The 24,178-nt window shown below is 45.8% G+C and overlaps 1 protein-coding gene and 1 long non-coding RNA gene across 2 annotated transcripts; one reads left to right on the top strand and one right to left on the bottom strand.

The window, feature by feature from the left end:
* Positions 1–47: 47 nt before the first annotated feature.
* LOC135368323 (mitochondrial-processing peptidase subunit alpha-like) lies at positions 48–12,083 on the top strand. The gene is made up of 13 exons (XM_064601519.1): positions 48–144; positions 1,112–1,344; positions 2,691–2,770; positions 2,856–2,938; positions 3,531–3,633; positions 3,751–3,843; positions 5,413–5,585; positions 5,654–5,762; positions 6,199–6,407; positions 7,516–7,606; positions 7,677–7,739; positions 9,485–9,629; positions 11,679–12,083. The coding sequence occupies exons 1-13, from the start codon at positions 89–91 to the stop codon at positions 11,855–11,857; spliced, it is 1,617 nt and encodes a 538-aa protein (XP_064457589.1). The 5' UTR covers positions 48–88; the 3' UTR covers positions 11,858–12,083.
* LOC135368325 (uncharacterized) lies at positions 7,646–23,900 on the bottom strand. The gene is made up of 3 exons (XR_010414748.1): positions 23,470–23,900; positions 7,916–7,967; positions 7,646–7,832 (listed from the first exon to the last, which is right to left on the bottom strand). It is a non-coding gene; the product is annotated as an uncharacterized LOC135368325 (long non-coding RNA).
* Positions 23,901–24,178: the final 278 nt, after the last annotated feature.

Raw genomic sequence — 24,178 nt, 5'->3', positions numbered from 1 at the left:
TTTGTTAGCATACTTGATTGATTAACATTGATTATTTAACATTTGGATAGCTGTAGCATTTAACAGCTCAATACCGTGTGTACTAAAGATGGCGACAGGATCCTCGCGTGTGATGCCGAAAAGTATCAAAGAATTGATGAAATGGTAGAGTATTCTCATACCGTTGTTGTTGAGTTTGGTACTCATAGACTCATAAAATATTAGATGACGAATTGAAGTCGATGTGATAGCTAAGTGGGAAGTGTTCTGCGCAGTAAAATAGTGGTGAAGCAAAGCTGATGTTCCGCACACGAGCAGCAACGCTAAGCTATTTCACCCGCAGTTATTGTCATGTCCGCATTCATAAGAGCTGTAATAGGCTTACATGAGTAACAGGATGACAATATACTTTCGCACCTACATATCTGTCGTGTACGAAGCATAACTAAGAGGGTCGTAGCAGGGCCGGCGTCTACTTTTCGCCTCCGGGTGCAACAAATGGGGAAAGTCGCGTCCCCCCACTATACCACCTGTGTTATTGATTTGATTTCTGTTTTTGTTGTCCTGTCCGAGAGGTGTCCTTTTAGCGCCCATTGAGGCGGGCTCAGGGGGGAATGCCACACCCGTATAAGCCGGCACTGGGTCTTAGAATTATAGTATGCTAGGTAAATATGCGTATACAACATACAAAACATGCACAAATATTCTTAATTTTTCATCCGAAAATTGATTAGAAGCTGAACACCTTCCTCCTGCTCCATGTTCTCATATTCCCGAGCCAATTAGCAGGTTGGAGCCTGCATGCCAATTTCATCAGTACAGCATACAGACATCACTGGTTCTGTATCTGGAACCTTGTCTTACCACCGTATTCTCACTCAGCCCTGAGGGATCCTTGCGCTTCGAGGGATTCTTCCAGTAACTTTGGCAGTGCATAGTGCACGCGCCCAATGCATTGCCAAAACTAGTGGACGTGACCTTCGAAGCGCAGGGATCCCTCAGGGCTGAGCAAGAGTACAGCGGTTAACCCCTGGCCAGTTTTTAAGCCTAATTTTACGTATTCATGAATACTAATAACTGTTTTTGTGATCACATAGCATCTAGCAATTGCTCATCGTCCTGCATATTTCAGCACACTACGGCAAGACATTCGACACGCTGGGAGACGCTTTCTTTGTACCTCTACCGACTTGCCATCAGCTGAGCAGATAAACAAGACTCCCTTGTCGGAACCTGTACGCAACCTTCCAAAGCCAATTTATGCTGTGCCTTCCTCATTCCGACACGACACAGAGGTGACGACGTTGGAGAATGGGTTGAGGGTGGCATCGGAGAACAAATTCGGACAGTTCTGCACTGTAGGGGGTAAGTGAGGGGTACAGATGGGCTGTACTTTTTCGTGCATATAACACACTACATGCGCACGTACACGAGTGGAGTTTTATATATACCCGAGTGGAACGGGCAGGATACTCAGCTTCATCTGTACACTGAACATGACCCACAACATTCTACTGGTCACCACAACATGTCATAAAAGTGAGACACCTATGGAGGGTCCTGTCTGGATGGTGATTCAGATCCTGTGTGATCAATCAATTAGTCAATTTATTTACTCCGAAAAGTGCCTGCGGAGGCTGTTACATGGAGAAGGGGGGGCATGGTTACAGCTAAAAAGAAAGAAAAGAGTGACAATAATGAAAGTATACCCACTTCTGACAAATAAACTGAACACAAGCGAAAAATGGCTAAACTTAAGTGAAACGCATAGTAGTGATGAAACCTTAAGCATTGATGTTTGAAAGAGAACCTCCATTGTGATTGGACAGTTGAAATTTTGAATGGCGCGCTATGGTAGGAGACAGCAGCGAAGATAGAACTCCGATCAAAGCGTGTAGATTGATGATGATTATCACGTTATAATTTTTCAAACACATACCCAGTGGTCCTAAAGTAAGCTTTCGTACAAGGTATTAAGCAGCGCAAGAAGCAATAAATGGCCAATCGCCGGTGGCTCCTCCAGTCTCCAAAGTGCAGTACTGGAAAGGGGTGCAGTTGACACAGTCACTCTACTGTAGTAGGTCGTGACACCGACAAGCTGGAAACATATTTACAGTTGCCGACCGTTTTTTCGGGCTCGAAGGAGCCACAAAATCAGTCTGAGGTTTTAGACTTAAATCTTCAATGTTTCAAAAAAAAAAAACTTCATTTGGGCTCTCACACTGGCTCGAAATAACTGTCGACACGAGTTTGCTTCATTCGTGGGGACGGGATAACGCATCACTGCGAATTTCTGGAAGCGTGCGTACCCTGTCGTGACACACTTCCGTGAGCGTAGTGACTGCCGTCAGGATCGATGTGGTTGACGGGGGTGCAACTGCAACCTCTTTGTCACTGCCACCGTCATCTACACCATTCTGAACGTTGTGGCGGCAGGTCGAGAACCTGGACAACAACGTTGTCATTAGTTTGTTCTGGGCAGAATTGGGCACTTGTCCACGTCCGATCATCTTCACTTCACAACATTCCATCAGCTATCCTGAAGTTTTGGAACGCGTCTGAAAAAGAGGCAAGGCCACGGAGAGAAAATGCAATGCAAAAAAATGTCCGAAAAGCGTGAAAGTCCAAATATTTGGAGCTGAAATATCGGTTGCAGACTGTGCTAGTTAGTATACGTTGCTGCCATCATACCATTATGACTTTCTTTGCAGTCGTAATCGATTCTGGGTCACGATATGAGGCCCCTTACCCAAGCGGCATATCGCATTTCTTGGAAAAGCTGGCTTTTGGTGTACGTATACATTTCACCCATTCTACGTGACTGGGACTTTTAAGGTGTTCGTATCGTTGCAATCTCTCTGTTTTGGATGCTGCAGTCAACAAAAGAGTTCCGGGACAGGGATGCAGTTCTACGAGAGCTTGAAAGGCAGAGTGGTATATGTGACTGCCAGAGTTCAAGGTGAGTATCGTGATTCACCATGCTTTGTCCAGATCATCTCATCAGTGCTGGCTGACCGTTGTAAGAGCGTCAAATGGACAGGTGTTTGTGTTGTCCGTCTGATGTGTCTGTGCAAACTATGCAAGCCTTTTATACTCACATGGGAAGACACTGCCATTTGGAACCATTTGGGAAGACACTGATGTAGCTGTAGTACAGTGTCGGACAACAGTTTACAGAACACACTCCGGCACATTCCTTACTTCCGGCACATTCCAGCACTGTACATGGAGGCTACAGCTGAATATTAAAGCATGTGAAAGATAGAGGTGCCTTCTTACATATATGTACTTTGTTAAGGCTACTCTTTAGGGGAACTGGGTACGATTTGGGTTTTACACACTACCTTCAGCATTTCTTGTAAACCATTGTAAAAAGAAGATTGCCGAACCGTCTGTACTTGCAACCAGAAATTTGTGTCTATCTGCATAGGAATGCATGATACAGGGTCGCTGAAGTACTAGTGGTAACTTTGCTTGCTGCATATTGATATCACCTTAGTGTGACCTTCTTTCTAGTGGAAATTTTCTGATAAATTTTATTTTCATTGTAGGGACACAATGATCTATGCCATGTCAGCAGATAGCAGGGGACTAGGACCTGTCATAAAGCTACTTGGCGATGTCGTCTTACGGCCATCTTTCAGAGAAGAAGAGGTGAATTTGTTTTCAGTTCCTAATCAAAGTTCAGCACCTTCTACGATTTCAGCACGTTCGTAATTTTTCGTGCCCACCTTTAGTATTACTAATTGCAAATGTTTTGTGTGTCACCAGGTAGAAAATGCTAGACAAGCAATCGAATATGAGTTGGAAGACGTCTCCATGAAGCCAGACCAAGAGCAGTTACTCATGGAAATGGTTCATGCTGTGAGTTGGAACGGTTGGAACAGTTTTGCATTTCCATATTGAGGAACAGCAAGGTGGCGAGATCGACAGAAATTGACTGAATGGCGTAAATGCAGTCTAGCTGGTGGATAAATTCCATGATAGGCAAGCCTGAGCGATGGGCAAGACACGTAAACAAACACAAACACGAAGGCTCAAAACAAGGTACAAACACGAAGGCTTTGAGCCTTCATGTTTGTATTTGTTTACGTGTCTTGCCCATCGCTTAGGCTTGCCTATCATGGACAGAAATTGACATTTTTCAAATTCTCCATCCAAAAGTAGTAGAATGGCTTCAAAGAGCTGTGTTTTGTGTGTGTGTGTGCCTTAGTTAACCAGTAAGAAAAACAACACTTGTGACAAATCGTAGAAGAGTCAAAATTAGGGCCTGTTGGTGCATAACTAAGTGCAAGGTAAGCGGTAAGGACGCAGACAAGAGAAGTTGAGGGAGATCAGTGTGTTTATCTCTCTTTACTCCTCTTGTCTGTTTCCTTGCCACTGGTTACTTTGCACTTAGCTTGTGACAAATTCTGTGGGTGCATCATCGCACGATTAAAACAGGCGCTTGCTCAGCGAATCGGATCGCGAATCGGCGTATAATCGCAGTTTGTACCAAACCAGTACAGTTGGTTTGAGTAGCTGAGCCCCATTTCCACTGAATTTAGCATACTGGAAGTTTTTCACCCCGAATATGCATGAATTTAAAGCACATGTTCATTTACGTGATCTTTACCCCCCGAATTTAGAAAAAAATATTTCCCGAAAATATATCAGGCTCTAGACGTGTAACTGCCAAGACGTGTTCAGTAGAGGCAAACATGCAAATTCATCGACGATCAAGACTAAGGTGACGTCAGCGTTAGCATTGGTTAGCATCGACGTCGTGTTTGGCACCGACAATATAGAAAAAAGGTGAAAGGTAAAAGTGACGGCAGCGACAAGAATGTTGATGCACCCCGTCCACAGTGACAATCCTTGCTGTGGTGATTGCACTGATGGATGTATACAAGGACAGTATGCTACACTTGCTGAAATTCGTCTTGATACATTGTTGCATATCCGTGCTGCGAAGCAGACACATATAGATACTGTTTTAATGCCACTTTCAATGCTGGGAGTGAAGGCTTCTGAAATAAAGTGGATTCACCGTTGACTAAAAATTCGAACTGACTTCGTGTCTCCTTGAAGTCTGAAAACTCGGTCGGCGTCTGTAGTATGCTGTTCCATACTTTACCCCCCTCAGTAGAATCCTGGATTCACCTCTGGGTACAGGTGGACTTCACTAGGACTTCAAATATTTTTGTTAAGGCCCCCCGCTGTACCCCTGCTGCTCTATGCCGCAAGGCGATGTAGCGTAACAAGCATAAAAAAATAAAAGAAAGCAGTGACGTGGTTAGGTTGGTACATCTTGGACAGGGAAAAAACAGCACAAAAAACTGGACTGAGACTGTGTACGTGTGTCTTCTCTCCGTCCAGTTTTTTGCGCTGTTTTTTTTCCTGTTCGGAATATCTTCCGTTTGATCCGCTTTAACATCCATTCCGTGATCGCAGGCTGGCTATGCCGACAACACCCTTGGGCTCCCAAAGCTCTGCCCCAAAGAAAACATCCCCGTGATCAACCGCGGGGTTCTTTTCACATACCTGAGCCATCACCATACTCCCGAAAGAATGGTCGTCGCTGCTGTGGGAGTGGAACACAAGGCCCTAGTAGAGGAAGTGCAGAAGTAAGGCTTAGGTACTAACCGTTCTATTTCGTTGTCCGTGGTGTCACATGTACTTCTCGTTGCTTTAGGTACTTTGTGGAAAAACCACCGATATGGAAGGAAAACCAGGAATTGGTTCTTGACAAGGGTTTGGAGCCAGATGCATCACTGGCACAGTACACTGGAGGCATCGTCAAGGTAATAGGACTGCTTATCAATGCATATGCGTGTGGAGCTTTCCCAGAAGAGAGCATAGTTTTCTGAGGCGGTACCAATACCTCAGATGCCGCTCATAGAAACAGTTGCTTTGCGGCATTAACACATGATCAACGACAACAACCAATACCTCTGACATATGTCAAATACCCTGTGTTGTAGCTCAAGATACTATGTTAAAGGCAATATCAAAACTGACACAAAGTTGATTTTTTGTTGCCTTAAGAAATTTGTCGCACATGGTACTACTAGTGTAGTACATATACGCCAGCAACTTTTCAGTAATTCTGCACTGCAGGCTATGAGGACATTGTGCTTAAAACACGAAATAGGGAATGCCCTTCTGTAAAAAAAAAACAACAGAAAATTAGTACACTATAGCAGTCCCACAAGTCTCATGTGGTTTATATTCTTGCAGACGACGAAAGATTTATCGAATATATGCCCTGGATCTCCTATTCCCGATCTGGCTCACTTTGTACTGGGCTTAGAGAGCTGTTCTCATCAGGATCCAGATTTTATTGCCTTCTGCGTGCTTAACATGATGATGGGTGGAGGTGGATCTTTCTCAGCTGGGGGTCCAGGCAAGGGCATGTACACGCGGCTCTACACAAATGTCCTAAACAGGTGAGCATACACTGCAACCCATTTAATTCAGTCTCTCGATTCGAACTTCCTGATAATTTGTGCCTGCTTGGGTCCCGTCAGAGTCTTCTATTTGGATGGTGAAAACTGCCCAGTAATATGAACGGATGAACGCGCACAACAATTTATTTGAACAGGATTGCCCAGCTTCGCTAACTACAACTTAGAAGTACAGTCGCCAACCGATTTTTCGGACTTGAAGGAGCCTCAAAAAGTGTCCGAATTTTTAGACGGAGTCTTAAATCTACAATGTCTCGAAAAGAAAAAGGAGAAAAGAGGCTATATCTGAGCACTCATACGAACTTGAAGCAACTGGTGACAGAAAATCCATGACGAAAAACCCGACACTGGGAAAAAGACGAAAAACAGACGACACAACACAAAGACTTTGTGTTGTGTCGTCTGTTTTTCGTCTTTTTCCCAGTCTCGGGTTTTTCGTCATGGATCTTAGCCACCAGCTCGCTTGCTTTTTAACCATTTTATCTGTGTGGTGACATAAGTTTGCTTTGCCGCACGGACACGCGATAATGCATTGCGGTGAATTTCTGTTAGCGTAGTCTCGTTGCGATACACTTCCACGAGCATAGTAACGGCTGTAAGAATCGTCGCTGTTGACGGGGGCACAACGGCAACCTCTTTGTCACTGCCAGTGTTGTCAGCTATCCTATGTAATGCGTCTGAAACGGAGAGGCAACACACGCGCTACTAAGCTCTGCTTTCACACACGTGCACTGTGTTTCTACCCATATGCTGGGACAGCACGCCTCCCTTCGTGGGGCTGTTAGAAACTTCGAGTCCCAAAACACGCTGTAGTACATCTGTTTTGGCTCTTGGAAGACGCAAAGTCTGAAAGGATAGGCATGCTCAGAGCGAAATGAGCACGAGAAACTGCGCTGTCCATCTGAAACACGGTCCGAAATGTTGTAAATGGTATAATAATAATGTTTATTCATACACAAAAAGGAGGCGAGCAAAACATGTAACGTGTGAGTGTACTTGCTACGTTATTGTATTTACCGATCCTGCAATGGCTCCAGATGAGCCAGCAGTATCTTGAAATAAATAAATACTCTGTGTTTTGTCACTGAAGGTATCACTGGATGTACAATGCCACCGCTTACAACCATGCGTACGGGGACTCTGGACTGTTCTGCATCCACGCCAGCGCGGATCCTTCGCAGGTATTTAGACGTCATGTTTTTGAGTCTGCAACAGTTATAAACGTGAGTTATAAAGAACCTCCCTTTTCAGCTCGGGGATGTCGTTAACGTTATCGTCCGAGAGTTTGCAGCCATGGCAGGAAGGATAGCTCACGTGAGTTGTTCTCAAGTTGTCTTCACATTGCAATATTTTCTCCAGTTTTGGGATGCTGATGGGCGTGTCAGGGAAGACGTGAGTGCCTCGTTGCTGAAGCAAGATGGAATCATTTATTGTTTGTTACACACTTTGGCACAGAGGTGCAATTTTCCAAAATCTCTACAGTAGCCTACCATTTTTCCGGACTTGACAGCGACCGGAGAAAAGTCGGAATAATACAGCAGTCTGAAAAATAAGACGATCACTAAATCGAACGTTATTTCACCTCAACTACACTGAAGGGGTCTATAATTGTGCACTGCTGCTTGTGGCACATGCATGTGATGATATCTGCTTGTCTTTGTGCGAGAGTCACATGTTCAGCGTACACATTTGACAATAGCGACAGTGGGTGTGTATAGTTAGTGTCCCGCAGCGCGAGTGTTTCACACACCACTCACTTAACGCGCCACAAGCGCACCCGGGAGTGTGAGACTCCGAACCGCTTTTCGTGCACCTGTTTCATTCTCGTGCATGGAAGTAGATGAGAAGCGCCCCGGTCTTCTGTGACGTACTTCCTGTTAAGCAGCGCTAGGACGACGTTCAAAAGTGTGGGCTCGAAAGCACAATACGGACTTTCTGTGTTACCCAATGCTCTGATTTCAGTAAACTGTAATGTTTTTATAACTGTTATCATGCTATAATGCTTTGCGGGAAATGCTATGCTTTTGTATTATGGAAATGCTTTTGTATTAGTGGAAAACTTCCACACGGATATCGGCGGTTATTTGCGGGAAATGCAGTGCTTTAATGCAGGCACCTTCATGCCGTGCAGCCATCTTCACAGTAAACAGATCCTATGACGTCTGTTATAAATTTCCATCTTTTCCATTTAATTTGCTGTTACAAGGAGAAGTCTCCACAACTGTAGTCGTCTCTTCCAACGTTACTATGAGTTAAAACTAAGCCAACGTGTTCTCCGTCTGTGCACTGCATGAGCAGACAACAGGAAGTGGCATCAGCGAGCGAGCAGTGTAGCGCTCCAAAGTTGCTTTTTCGCTGTTTAGTGGCCGCTCCGGGTGTGCCATATCCCCAAGTTGAGTGCGCCAAAAGAGGGGTGCTTACTTAACACACCCAATGAGCTCCTGATGTCCGAGGCAGACGGTAGCGGGCGGTCAAAGTGATGTTCTTGACAGCGACGGCTGCATGAGCATTTGCCGCATAATTACCGAACAGACGTGACCATAGCGTCGAAAGCTTGTGAACAGCAAAAGCATTCCTCCTAAACAAACTAGACTTGCGTCCCAACTCCCAAATGTGCGCCAAGAGGTACGGTTTGGAAGTTTTAGAACAGTTTCGCCTAGGATTCTAAATACCAATCCAATCCAAGCACACACTCCAAAATAGTGGTTTCAAAGCTTTCGTCGTAGTACCGAAGGTAGCCCTATTGGTGCTTGCACGCAAGCGTTTCAATCCAGAAAATTGGGTCTTCGTACTTCGACCTAACCAGAAAAATTGTACTAAAGGTGTATTAATCCTATGAAGGAAGTCACGGTTCTCCGTGATAGTCCGAAATATCGAACGAGTCTGAATAATTGGCGTCCGAAAAATCGGATGGCTGCTGTATTTGAGTGCTATCGTATTCACTACTTTGAGCAATCAGGGCCACAACACTTTCTTTGACACACACAGTGCTCAATGAATGTCATTTTGACTGGTGTCATTGTTTTTATAATGTGCTAAGAGTATCAGCTGTACTGCAGATTGAACTGGACAGAGCCAAGACACAGCTACAGTCGATGCTGCTTATGAACTTGGAAGCTCGCCCAGTAATGTTTGAAGATGTCGGGAGACAGGTTCTCGCTAGTGGTGAGAGGAAGAATGCAGACTACTACATCACGGAAATAAGTTAGTACATAATTTGCTTTGCTGTTATTTAGTAACTTGCTGAGTCTGTGGGTGAGGGGTCATCATAAATTGTGTTTTAAGTATCTGGTGTGGATCCGAGCTTATCATGAAAACGCCCATAAGAAATATTACTTGTGTCTTGAGGTAACGAGGAAGTAAAAACATTTAATACAGTGCAATCCTGTTAATTCGAACTTCCGGATCCCGCCAAAACTGTGTGTATTTGGGGGGAACGCTCAGTAATTTGAACATAAGAACGTTCACGCTTGTTATTTGAACGAGATTGTCCTGCTGCACCCGACTCCCGACTACGCACCTGCTTGGAAGTGCCCGGCCGTGCACCAGCTGGGGCGTTGCTAGCATGTCTGGGGCACCTTTACTTATTAAGTGTTAAGTTTACTTATTACTTATAAATAGGGGTGTGCGAATCCGAATATTTGGAGTTAAATCGAATATCAAATCGAATGTGGGAAAAAATGCCTAATAACAAATATTAGTGCAAATTTCACAATATATGCCTTTTTCACTAAAAGTTTGCAATTTGTAGCCCATGCCTTTAGCGTAATTTCTCTGGCATTAACTGTCACAAGAGAGACGGGCAATTCTTCTGTGGGGAGCCCCTACTCTTTAATTTTGCGTGATAGTGTCTCCTGCTTTTCAGGTGAGGCTACACTTACTAGGGTAATTATCTTGATTTCAAAATTTGATGTCAAGCAGTGGCATATTATACAAATGAGGCTGTAATTATTTCCGAACATCCACAGGTCAGTCGTGAAACAAATGGTTAACTTTTTAAAGGCAACCTCCCTGACATCAAACCAAAATGCCCCGCTGGCACCGCTAATGTGCACGTGGGAGGGACGCTGCCCCGTTCTCAGGCAAAAGTGTGCACAATTAAGTTGCGCTAACATTGTCTTAAGTTATACGACAACAGTCCCCCTGTGTTGGCCCTGCAGCGCTGGCGATTTCGTAAAGCAGGCTTCACCTCATGCAGGGAAGCATCAATTGAAGCCCACTTTTAGGGTGGCATATTGCCCAATATTCGCATTTGCGGGCTTCGCGATTGGGTTGGGTTTGACATCGCAAACGACATTTATAGAGTCGCAGTGGAAGAAACGAGCGCAGGCGCATGTAACAGATTCTTTTCTGCTCCGAGATGTTTTGGTGCTTGCCTATAAATAAATATCCTAGAAAGAATGATACCCTCATATGTTTTCGCCATTATATTCCGCCGCAAACGTGCAGCAAGGCCTAGCCAGCCATGATGCTAGCATGCACTGCCAATGCCCATCAAGCACTCATTCAGAGTGCCTCCCTATAGTTCGAGTTCCGCTTTGTTCGAGTAAGTCTGCGATCTCCTTCGAGTTTCGAATTAACCCGATTGCACTGTACTCCCTCAAGGTTGCTCCGAGACTGCTAGACACCAGCACAGCTTGCTAACGAATTTTTCAAAACATGAACAAAAGATCTGCAGGGCAGTGGGATCGGAGGCGGCGTAATGCGACAGCGCTGGAAAGATAGCCACATGTCAACATTTTAACTGTATTTTATCCTGGTGTCTTAAATCTCTATTTGATTTATGATAAGAGAGAGCGCACGTCTGGCCTGTTATGTCTCGGGAAAATATCAGTTAGGTAGAAACTGCCACGTAAACTATAGTGTGGATGTAACCTATGTAGAGGACAACCAACCAACCAACCTTATTTGATGATGGTGATTGGACAGTTTCATCATCAGGGGCGATACCCTACCACATTGCTGGTGGTGATGTGGGAAATGGAATAGTGAGTCGCCTCACAGTGAGGACCGAAGTCCTACGGTGTCCAGAAAGGTCAGAAGAGCTCTGAGGGCAACGCGTTGGTGCGCTGGATTCGGCCGTGGACCAAGCAATTTTGACAAAAGAGGGGGCAAGAGAGCAGCTGATTGAGAGACCCGGAAAGTGTGGTTCGGGAAGGCTGGTAGTGTGGGCAATTAATAGGAATATGCTCTAGATTTTTTAGATCACTGCACCGTGTCTTGATGGTGCACTTCCCGATTTTCTTTTTGCAGGCAAAATACAGGAAGAAGATATCCACCGTGTTGTCCAACGAATGCTGCGAAGCCGTGCTACCGTTGCTGCTTTGGGAGATCTTAGCCGTCTGCCACCTTTGGAGGATATCGAGACGGGCCTCCTTCACCAGAACAAAGGTTCTTCGCCATCACGACGCTTCTCCATCTTTAGGCAGTAGACCAGGTTCCTAGTATAGTAAGACTGAGCGTATTCAACAAAGGGACACTTAATGACTTGAGATTACTAAGCTCGACGAGTAGCACAGATTCGCTGAACATGTCAGAAGTCTTCCGAGGTGAACAAGGGTTGCACCTTGCTGGATGGCAAATCAGGGAGCACAACTGTATGTAGTGATATTAAAGACTGCAGCATTGCGTGCAGGGTTAGCTTTCACAGCTCCGAAAGCGCGTGTTTCACTTGTGTACTGCTTGCAACACACTTGCCAGTAGTGTAGCCTGTGGTGTAACGAACCCCTATCGGCAGTGTCCCTCATAGTAGCTAGAGCAAGGCAGACGATGTTCAACTATCACTTCTGATTGGAGGCACAATGTGGCGCATGTCCTCAGAGTCGTGTACAAAAAAAGGCACCCTGGTCATTAGGGGGAGCCTAAAAAAGAAGCTCGACTTCTCCTCACTTGCAACATGCAACAAGGTACCATGTGCAACCACAACATGTGGTGGGGTATCCCAGGTTACATGTACCCAGTGATTACGTGGTGGTGGCCAGTAAAAAAAAACAGCTAACTAAAACTTTGGATAGCTCGTAATAATACTGAACTGTGTTTTGACCAGTGATTGGCTACGCACCTCAAAAACTTGGGTGGAGCTCCAGGTATAGACGGGTCCCATTAATGGCCAGACTCCCTTTTTCATACACTCCTCCGCACAGCCTTCCTTTCAAAACTATTTTGATATGGAGAGAAGCAATTATCTGCCTCTACGTTCCTTTCCTTTTTTTTTCTTCCAGCAGAAGCAAAGTTGATTGCATGATTGGTATGTGACTTTTCGTAGCGTTATTTTTGTCAGGATATTATCATTACTATAACGAGGCATACCTGAGCCAGATTCTGAAAGGCACAGTACTTTTCTTTCTTGGAGCTAGCAACTTACTGTGATTGCTAGCAAATGACGGCAGTTCTCTCACAGTTTACCCGCATATGATACGGCTAAAAGCCCAAGCTTCCTGCAATTGCACGAAATTTTGAGCAACTTAAGGTTTTTCACGGAAAAGGCTTTTTGTCGCGGAATTCCGCAGAATATGCATATTGCTCTTATCTTTTCTTTTTGTCGCGTTTCGGTGGCTTTCACTTTGGGTGTGCTATTTGGAGCAGCTTTCTCCACACACAGGAGAAAAGAAGCACAACAACTAGCTTCACCTGTAGGTTTGTTTATCTAGGTCATTTGTTTAAGGTTGGTTATCTAGCCCATATCCAATGTCTGTCGTCTTTTGTTGGTTTGGTAGAATGCTTTGCTATTCCTCTTAAAAGAGAGAGAGAAAAAAAAGCAAGGAAAATACTTAAAGCCATACATCATTTGTCCCTTGCATCCCTCGTTCAGTTACAAAGCAGCAGAAATATCACTCAGATTTGTAAAGTCTAGGTCACGAGAAAAATAAATTTTACCGTAGATACCTAGGTGCTTTAATGATATCGAATTTGAGGATGTTCTCATGTTTGTATTTTCCCGTTTACCACTTGAATACCAGCTGCCATGGCATAGCGGTTAAGATGATTGCTTTCCACGCCAAGACTAGGAGGTGACGCGGGTTTTAATCCCTGCACCGGCTGTGGTGTCTGAGGTTTGTCCCTGGGTTTTCCGGCACACTTTCCTTAAAATATTTCGGCACAGTCTCCCCTGTAACCGGCCCAGGACGCATACTCTACCTCCATCCACCTCCCTCTGTCCACGTCTGTGTGCCGCTCGTAGCCACAGTTGCTTCGTGGTGCTAACACAGAATTAAAAAAAACAAAAAAAACATTCGGATTATTGTCTGGTCCCTGGTGGAGGGCGTCGCAACTAGCATGCAACGAGGTTTTAAAATGCGGCGCTCTACATAAATGAAACCAACTGAAAGCTGGTTTACAACGACAGCAACTTTATTGTGAGGCGGTGAGTGGGGAGTTTCATCGCCGGGGGCGATACTCTACCCCACTGCAGGTGGTGATGCGGGGAATGAAATAATGTGCCCCTTCACAATACGGATCGAAGTCCTGTGGTATCCAGAAAGATGGAGCGAGCTTTGAGAGCAGAGTGTGTACGGGCTGAGGTGCCAGTTAGAAAGTTGTAGAGTACCTTGAGGAACACCAGACCGAGGTGCTTCCAACAAGCACAACAACAAGCACCATCATCACAGTACACGTCGCGTCGTTGCCCTTTAGGGTGCAAAAAATTGCTTGGATTCATAAAAAGCTTCTCTGTCTGCACACGCTACCTCAGCTGCCTGGTGTGAAGATGGTGCGCAGCCTGACATTACTGCTCAGAGAACAAATTTTATGCAAACATAATTTACCTTTAATGCATTATATTACTGTGCATTATAGCAGTAGTCTTCCCAATAGCGTTATCATTAAATTGCAGTTGAACCATGTCTTCTAAAAATGCAAATCTAAAAACGCAGGATGAATACGAAGTTGGATAGGGGATGTATGAGAATCGATGGACAATAAAAATGTAGCTTAGTAGATCGTTCGCTTCGCAATGGACGTCGGTCTCAGAAGGGACGAGCAGCACTCCCGTCCGGGTTGGATAGGGAACGTATGAACATCGATGGAGAAAAATGCGGCTTAATAGGTCTGCTTTGCAATGAATGTCGGTTTCGAAAGGGACGAGCATTCCCGTCGGGATTGGATCGGGAATGTGTGAAGATCGATGGAGACTAAAGATGCAGCTCAGTAGGTCGTCTGTTTTGCAATGGACGTCCGTCTCGAAAGGGACGAGCACTCCCGTCGGGGTTGGATCGGGAATGTATGAAGATCGACGGAGAATAAAAATGTAGCTTCATATGTCTGCTTTGCAATGAACGTCGTTCTCGAAAGGGACGAGCACTCACGTCGGTGTTGGATAGGGAATAACGTATGAAGATCGATGGAGAATAAAAATGCGGCTTTATAGGTCTGCATTGCAATGAACGTCGATTTCTAAAGGGACGAGCACTCCCGTCGGCGTTGGATCGGGAATGTATGAAGATCGACGGAGAATAAAAATGTAGCTTCATATGTCTGCTTTGCAATGAACGTCGTTCTCGAGAGGGACGAGCACTCACGTCGGTGTTGGGTAGGGAACGTATGAAGATCGATGGAGAATAAAAGTGCAGCTTTATAGGTCTGCATTGCAATGAACGTCGATTTCTAAAGGGACGAGCACTCCCGTCGGGGTTGGATCGGGAATGTATGAAGATCGACGGAGAATAGAAATGCAGCTTAATATGTCTGCTTTGCAATGAACGTCAGTCTCGAAAGGGACGAGCACTCACGTCGGTGTTGGATAGGGAACGTATGAAGATCGATGGAGAATAAAAATGCGGCTTTATAGGTCTGCATTGCAATGAACGTCGATTTCTAAAGGGACGAGCACTCCCGTCGGCGTTGGATCGGGAATGTATGAAGATCGACGGATAATAAAAATGTAGCTTCATATGTCTGCTTTGCAATGAACGTCGTTCTCGAGAGGGACGAGCACTCACGTCGGTGTTGGGTAGGGAACGTATGAAGATCGATGGAGAATAAAAGTGCAGCTTTATAGGTCTGCATTGCAATGAACGTCGATTTCTAAAGGGACGAGCACTCCCGTCGGGGTTGGATCGGGAATGTATGAAGATTGACGGAGAATAAAAATGCAGCTTAATATGTCTGCTTTGTAATGAACGTCAGTCTCGAAAGGGACGAGCACTCCCGTCGGGGTTAGATAGGGAACGTACGAAGATCGATGGAGAATAAAAAGGCAGCTTAATAGGTCTGCTTTGCAATGAACGTCGATTTCTAAAGGGGCGAGTACTCCCGTCGGGGTTGGATCGGGAATGTATGAAGATCGACGGAGAATAAAAATGCAGCTTAATATGTCTGCTTTGTAATGAACGTCAGTCTCGAAAGGGACGAGCACTCCCGTCGGGGTTAGATAGGGAACGTACGGAGATCGATGGAGAATAAAAATGCAGCTTAATAGGTCTGCTTTGTAATGAACGTCGATTTCTAAAGGGACGAGCACTCCCGTGGGGGTTGGATAGGGAACGTACGAAGATCGATGGAGAATAAAAATGCAACTTAATATGTCTGCTTTGCAATGAACGTCAATCTCGGAAGGGAGGAGCACTCCCGTGGGGGTTGGATTGGGAATGCCCGTAGATCGATGAACAATAAAAATGCAGCTTAGTAGGTCGTCTGCTTTGCAATGGACGTCGGTGTTGGATAGGGAATGCATGAAGATCGATGGAGAATAAAAATGCAGCTTAGTAGGTCGTCTTCTTTGCAATGGACGTCGGTGTTGGATAGGGAATGCATGAAGATCGATGGAGAATAAAAATGCAGCTTAATAGGTCTGCTTTGCAATGAACGTCGATTTCTAAAGGGGCGAGCACTCCCGTCGGGGTTGGATCGGGAACGTATGAAGATCGACGGAGAATAAAAATGCAACTTAATATGTCTGCTTTGTAAGGAACGTCAGTCTCCAAAGTTACGAGCACTCCCGTGGGGGTTGAATTGGGAATGCATGAAGATCGATGAAAAATAAAAATGCAGCTTAGTAGGTCGCCTGCTTTGCAATGGACGTCGGTCTCGGAAGGGACGAGCGCTCCCGTCAGGGTTGGATAGGGAACGCATGAAGATCGATGGAGAATAAAAATGCAGCTTAATAGGTCTGCTTTGCAATGAACGTCGATTTCTAAAGGGATGAGCACTCCCGTCGGGGTTGGATCGGGAATGTATGAAGATCGACGGAGAATAAAAATGCAGCTTAATATGTCTGCATTGCAATGAACGTCAGTCTCGAAAGGGACGAGCACTCCCGTAGGGGTTAGATAGGGACCGTACGAAGATCGATGGCGAATAAAAATACAGCTTAGTAGGTTGTCTGCTTTGCAATGGACGTCGGTCTCGAAAGGGACGAGCACTTCCGTGGGGGTTGGATAGGAAATGCATGAAGATCGATGAAGAATAAAAATGCAGCTTAGTAGGTTGTCTGCTTTGCGATGAACGTCGGTCTCGAAAGGGACGAGCACTTCCGTGGGGGTTGGATAGGGAATGCATGAAGATCGATGAAGAATAAAAATGCAGCTTAGTAGGATGTCTGCTTTGCAATGGACGTCGGTCTCGAAAGGGACGAGCACTTCCGTGGGGGTTGCAGTGGACGTCGGTCTCGAAAGGGACGAGCACTCCCGTAGGGGTTTGATAGGGAATGCATGAAGATCGATGGAGAATAAAAATGCAGCTTAGTTAGGTCGTCTGTATTGCAATGGACGTCGGTCTCGGAAAGGGCGAGTACCCCCGGCGAGGGGGAGGGGGGATATGTTTAATAGAGTGAAAAGGAAAAAAGACGAATAAAAAAATGCAGCTTCGTTTTGCAAAGGGCGCGGGTCTCGAAGCGAGGAAAGGTATCGCTTTAAAAACAAGCGCAACAATTCTACTTCAAACTGCTCAGCAAGAAATCTGGACGACACATAATCGATTTCCCTTCTTATCGGTGTTGCAGTTGCGCTGCAAAATGCACTTTTCCAATTACCCGTTAAATCTGATGATTGCAAGCTAGCGTGCTTCAAATTAAAGGCAACGTAGAAAGCAAAGTATAGAGGACCAGCCAGTTCTTTCTCTTGCTCAGGTAAAACTATTGTTGCGAACGAGGAAGAAAGCCCCTCATTGTCTGGCACACACGCACATGTCACAGCCATGAACGGTTCGAAATAGAAATTTCGTAATCCTCCAGGGCACCGACCGCGGCACACTTAGCTGTTTTGCTACACTCTTCTTTTTAACTTTCCGATCGATGGAACTTGGGAACATATTGAATGCTCCAGAAGTAACGACAATTTCTTTGCTTTGCCCCGAGCTATTCATTTCTTCTTTGCATGTCTGTTACTACAAAATCACCCTTTGCGTGTATCCTTTAGCATATCTGATGATGGGCGATTTCCACAGCGTAGAAGCGATAAAAGTAAAGGTCTTGCAGAAGCCCATAAGCATTGACACCCGTTACATTAATGACTGTCACGGCAAGATGGGAAGAATTGCTTCAGTTATACAAAAAATAGTGTGTTGCTTGAAACGTCGTGGGACTTCTTTGTGTCGTCTGTGGTCCTGTCGCATCAATGCCCAAAGGAGAGCACGAGACAATGTGAGAGGGAACTGAGCCGAACACGTCTGTGCCACAGTGCCAGAGCGAAGATATAGGTGTGCATATAAAATTGTGTCTTGTCGGGGTTGGGAGGCACATGTAATTGACCAGCTACATGCGGCACTTCGCCACATGTTATGCCAGAAAAAATCTATATAGGGAGAAAAGGAAGCCGAAGCTCTTTGACTTGCACAGAGTGTATGTGTATGCGCAGTGTATGCTGATATGGTGACGTTTGAGCAGTTGTAAACACACACACGTATACAGGGTGTCTTTTTTAATACAGATTTTTCATTAAAAAACTATAAGGGCTATAGACCTCCTGTTTTCACTTCTATTATCTTTGGGCAAATAATTCGTGAAGGAACACTATTTTTTTTCTTTATTTTGTTCATTGCGCATCTTCGGAGACCCGTCTTTCCTTCACCCCCAATGTGAGAGGGTGAAACATTTTCGCCTCTTGCGTCCTGGAAAAAGTTTAAAAGAAAACAGAAAATGGAACCCAAGATAACGGCAGTTCCGATAGCGTCGCCCGATACATATGCTTTTGTTTTGTTTCCGCAAGTTAAAGCTAATCTTCGTCACATGAGGCGGCACTGTGCTACTTCACCCTCTCACATCGGGGGTGAAGGAAAGACGCGTCTCCGAAGATGCGCACAAAATAAAGAAAAAAATGGTGTGCCTTCACGATTTTTTTGCGGACGATCTACCGAACGGATTTTTGTTCTGAAAACGGCTACGATATCAGGTGACCAAAAGGAACAGATTTCTCATTGGGACCACTTCGTAGCTTTTATAATTAAAAAGTTAATTAACGATTTTTAGGTAATTAATCATTCGACGGTTGAGCAACACATGGCCAAGAACGTCCGCCGGCCCAGAAATGATAGAAGTGAACACACACTTGGGCTAAAATATTCCCCGAATTTTGGTATGTAAATGAACCGAAAAAGCGCCGCCTGAGAGGTGCTCATCACTAGAGCTGAGCGCGGGTGAGGGTATACCCGCGGGTGCCCGCAGTTACCCGCACATCGTCACGAGTTGCGGGTCGGAATTTGCGATCCCTGCTGGTAGCGGCTAAAATGCGGGTGTACCCGCAACGCGACTGCGGGAAATGCGGGTATACCCGCATTACCCGCACTCTATGGCCAACTAAGTGATCCGTCTCTGTCACACGCGAGCTCAGCAGTGCCCAATGTCGTTGGCCGTATAAATCCATGTGCCAGACTGCAGCAGGCAAGTGCTGGCGGGCGAGTTCGATTATTAATGTAGACATGGCTCTCTCTTGAATTGCAGTTTTATTGACATACGATTGAAGCCGTCCGAGACACGTAGCCAACACTCAGAATTTCTATTGTTTTAAAATAGAAACAACGGTAAAGTGGACGAGGAGCACTTCCCCCTGCGGGTCCCTATGCGGGTAGGCGGGTATACAGACAGCACTGCGGGTGCGTGTCGCCCAGATTAAATTCTTGCGGGTACGGGTCACACACGCGCGGGTGCTGTGCGGGTGAGGGTCCAAGTTTGCTTACCCGCACTCACCTCTACTCATCACCCACCCCGATGGAGGCTTATCAGGGCCAGAAAGCGGTTTATCTGGCCAGTTGAGCGGCACCTACTCCCATTATCTCCGCCGCTCCAAATAACGTGGCCTTCTGACGTGAAATGACTCAAATGAGCGCTGTACTCCCCTCGTTCCCGGTCGGCGCGCTTTCGGTTTCGGCTCATTTGCATATATTCGCGGCGATGGATATTTTAACGCATGTGCGGATTTCAGGATTTGTTAAGCGTGAAATGGCTTGCAACTAGGATAGTCTCTCAATCTGCCATCTCGCTTTTGCCCGAAATCCCCTAATTAAAAAGTTACTTCACGAATTTTAGGGAATTAGTCTAGTTGCACACTTTCTTCGAGAGTATGTCCGCCTGGAGGTAGAACCCAACTGCAAAAACAACATCTATGCCACTCTCATAGGTTTTTCTTCTAAAATAAAAATTCAGGTCAGTCTTACGTTACGCACCCTGTATGGGGAAGAAAAGTAGCCGAAGCTCTTTCGCTGCACGAAGAACATGTGTTTATAAGTCTCAGTCGTCGCCACACGAGCACTGGACTGCTGTTTTGGCCTTTTTGGGCATCAGCGGTGCGCAGATGGGTGGCGTCAGAAGGTCACGTGGAACGTGATGCCCTCCTGTCAGGGTGAGAGACTCACCACTGGAAGCCCAGTGCAAAGCCAGTGAAGTCAAGCCTCTAAGCACTTATATATAGCGAGCACATATCTATATATTATACCGTAAATGATTATTAGCGTCGATGTGAACGTGCATTTTGCGTTTTTTACAGCAGAGGAGACAGTAGACGTGTAGAAAGACGGCATCGAAACTAATACAGTTCTGTGGATGTCACGTGCTTACGAGAACGAATGGCAATGGCCTGAGCGTGGCTGACCACGGCGAGCAGTTCCGTCACCACCACCAGAGCTTGATACTTCTCTTGAGCTTCTTCTTGAGCACGAGCTTCTCCTCAACACTTCTGGCGCGCGGCAAAATACGCGAATATTGCAAAGACCCTCGTGCATCAAAGCGTTACAGCACTAAGGTGTACGAGTAAAGGGCAGTACGAGCGCACTCTCAAGAACTCTCCCTTAGTATAGAGCTCTCTGCAATCCTCCATTTTTGCAACCTCCTCTGTCCCGCTTGGCCCTTTGCTACACGAAATCTTTTCTGCGTGTTGACCGTTTTAATTCAATTGTTCGTGATTTATTTTCATGTATTTCTCCTTGAACGTTAACGGCCTACTGCCTGTATTCATTGTGGACCATCATCGAGGCTTATGGGCAGGTTCAGCTTCAGTTAAGGTTCGTGGGCATAGCAAGATAAAGTTTGATTTGATTTAAAAGTGCAAACATTACTCCTCGCGGATTGAAAGATCCTGTTACTTTGACAGCAGTACAAAAGGTCGTTTGTGATTTGTGCTCGAACGAAACCGTATACTTTTCACTTTCCCGCTTCTCACCTTCTCGAGAAGTGCGGCAATGGGGAGCGGCCTCCTATTGGTCTCCTCAAACGATTTGTTGAGTTGTCGCCGGTGGTCATTTGAGGGGACCAATGACCAGCCGCTCCGCGTCGCGGCGCCTCTCGAGAATGAGGAAAGAGGGAAAGGGCGCTTTCGCTCGCGTATAAATCACGAGCGAGACGCAACGAAATTGACCCCGTTACTTTTGTATTGATGTCAAAGTAACGGGCCTTTCATTCTGCGAGGAGACACTTTTGCACTTTAGTGCCTCTTTAATAGGTACTCCTACTCCAAGCAGGCACCTGGAGATTAACAACCGTGAAAACTTATTTTCACAACTGAGTTCACACAATACTATTGCAAGATGGCATATAATAAAGTAATACGAGAGTCATAAAGTAACGCGGTAGAAAAATAAAAAGAGAAACGAAAACGTTTACAAGGACCACCCTAATTCGCATACCGGCAATCGAGTTCCCCGGTTACAGAGAGGTTTCACTGTATAGGAAAAATCAATTCTGTTCCATAATACATAGTTTTTATAAAATGTAATGTTGATTGTCCCAATATATGTCTTTCACGCCGGCATGCGCTACACCCCCGAAGTAGAACTTCGCCACATAATGGTAAATCATTCAAAACGATATATGGTTCTGTCTTCCGATAAAGGGACACGGAAGTAGCACCGTTCGTATGCTTTCAGTGTCACACAAAGGCGAACGTGGTGCAGTGACTGGCCCTCGACGATGTCATGGGATTTTATTTTTATGGTGTACAACGATGGCTATGTTGTCCAAAGTGGTGCAGTGGTTCAAAGCTAGTACCTAATCTTTAAGACTGAGGAACGGAGTCGAACGACACAAACACGACTCAAGAATTCGTCACTCTCCTTCCTCCGCCAGACAATATAATCCATCACACTCACATTCGCCCTACCCCATGGTGGCGGTGCAGTAGTTCTCCTGGCGCGCTATTGTATCTCCCTATCTCCTAAAGGGCGTATGTAGACGACGGACTAGATTTCTTTTCCTTCTTAAGTTGAACACGACTGTCATCTATAGCTTGTCCGCTCTATCTTACTTCACTGGTGTAATGAAAATCGTTGGGGTAGCTTTGGTTCAAATTAAAAAGGTTGGTTCGAAAGCTGATTAGTTCAAAAGGAGACAAAAATCCTCGATGCAATGATCTTCCGAAGACGTTACTTCGTTATCGCACACGAACTGAAGTTTGCGCAGTAAAAGCACGGTGACTTGCAGACTATGCGGTACTTTTCGCCGCACTTCGCCGCCGTACTCAGCAAGCCAGGAGACTGAGCGATAATATCATTGTGAACGTTGGCTGGTCTCGAGCGTTTTTGTGCGGTGGAGCTGTCTTTACAGTGTATGATACTGAATCGTACAGCTTGGGGGACAAAAGTCTACGGAACACCAGGGTGTCGCATTTCTCTATTGGAGCGACACCCTATCAGCAAACAGGAGCGGACAGAGATACTGAGAGATCGATAGAATAGACTGTCACCCGTTTCTTATTCGATCCCTTCCTGGATATGAAGCAGGGGGCCGTTCAGATGAAGAAATACGCCAGTGCCGTGTTCCGTGTACTTTTGACCAAAGCTGTACCTGCTGTGGCCTTTGTGACGTCCAGGGAGACCTTACCTTAACATACCTACGGCGTAATGTGCAAATATTTCGGTTGCCTAAATAAAAAAAAAATACTTTCTTCGTGGAGAGTGGAAGCGACGATAATTGTTCAAAGAACCAGGTTGATTTTCAGACACGTTCTAACGCCACTTGTCACGGTGGAAGAACACGTGTATTGTTCGACGTGTTGACGTAGGACTTCAGTCCTCACGGGGAAACTAATCAATAACCAGATTACCACGAGCGATCAAACTCCCCAATAACCGTCATCATCGAGTTAAAGTTGTCGTTGCTGTTGTTATCGTGGTGAAAAGAAAAACTAAAAGATGGACCCTAACCGGTGTATTCACACGAGCGACATTCCCGGCTGAAGCGGAAGACGCGAAAAACGTCATAGCTTTCTGAGAGCGAGCGCTCAACGTCCAGTGTTCACGTACACTGCTAACCGTGGGGAATGTCCTGCGACACAGCCACAGGATATTCCGTAGCAGACGACAAGAAAGACGCTGACGGTGTCGTCTGCTAAGTGTCGTCTGCTAAACGCGCAGTACGCCACTCCCGATATTCCGCACCGTGTTAATGCTCAATATAACACGGGACGGAACTTCGTCTCTGTGAGCAGTGCTTTCGCTTTTTCTTCCGCCGGAATATTCCGTGAGTATGTCGCTCGCGTGAATACACCGTATATAACAGAAGCACTTTGTGCCTTCTCCTTCCACTTCTATATCGCGGGGTCGGGCGCGTTGTGTCGCAGCAGCAGCAATCAATGAGGACGAAATCACGTCACGTCAACAGCACTGGAGGTTTTGGGAGCCTGACCTTAGATGGCATGTGAGCAGCACGTGCACAGACGGACGCTTAGCAACAGCTGTATCTCCCCCTCCTCCTCTTTGGAAAGACGAAAGGCCCGTTGTCGTCGTCGGCTCCTCAAAGAGAAGTTTGTTGTCGGTCGGAGAGGGGAGGCTGCCGCACCGGCCGACGATAACACTTCACACACACACACACGCTTAAAAACACTTTGTTGTCCGGCCTCTTTTTGACAGACGAATTATCTGCGCCGTGAAAGCGTGTCCCAAGTGGCCTGATGCCGGGCACACTCCCGGTTGCCGATAGAATGCGTCAGGTCTAGGGCTTTTTTGCCTTTTTTTTTTTTTTTTTCAGAGCTACGCGAGTATTGGGATTTTTCGAATAGGGTTTATGCACACGATGTCACCCCGCAGGGGAGCGTTGCTGTCGCTAGCAGATTTACCGCCATTTTCTAGGTCCACAGGCTTTGACTGCCCCTCGCCCACATCGCATTCACCGTACATTCATTGTTTCAAAGTTATTGTGCTGTGTGCATGTTATTTTTGTACCCTATCCAAGTAATTGCAATGTTTTCAACGTTAATAGCCCTCTAAATAGCAAATGGCAGCGAACGAAAACCAGAACCAAACTTCGAGGGACCTACATCATGATGGCGACGATTTCGCCCTTTCGAAGCCAGTGTCCTCTGGAGGGGTGACGTCAGTGAATAAACCCTATAGAG

This window comes from Ornithodoros turicata, chromosome 9, assembly GCF_037126465.1.
Source record: "Ornithodoros turicata isolate Travis chromosome 9, ASM3712646v1, whole genome shotgun sequence".
Classification (NCBI taxonomy): domain Eukaryota; kingdom Metazoa; phylum Arthropoda; class Arachnida; order Ixodida; family Argasidae; genus Ornithodoros; species Ornithodoros turicata.
The sequence above is the reverse complement of the archived record's forward strand: the minus strand, read 5'-3'. Positions and strand labels throughout refer to the sequence as shown.

What these genes read in the sequence shown, in the direction of transcription:
- LOC135368323 (XM_064601519.1), top strand. Translation starts at nt 89, where the DNA reads ATGGCGACAGGATCCTCGCGTGTGATGCCGAAAAGTATCAAAGAATTG. An exon ending in TGTGACTGCCAGAGTTCAAG is followed by an intron (nt 2,939 to 3,530) that starts GTGAGTATCGTG and finishes TTTTCATTGTAG; the next exon opens with GGACACAATGATCTATGCCA. An exon ending in CCAGCGCGGATCCTTCGCAG is followed by an intron (nt 7,607 to 7,676) that starts GTATTTAGACGT and finishes CTCCCTTTTCAG; the next exon opens with CTCGGGGATGTCGTTAACGT.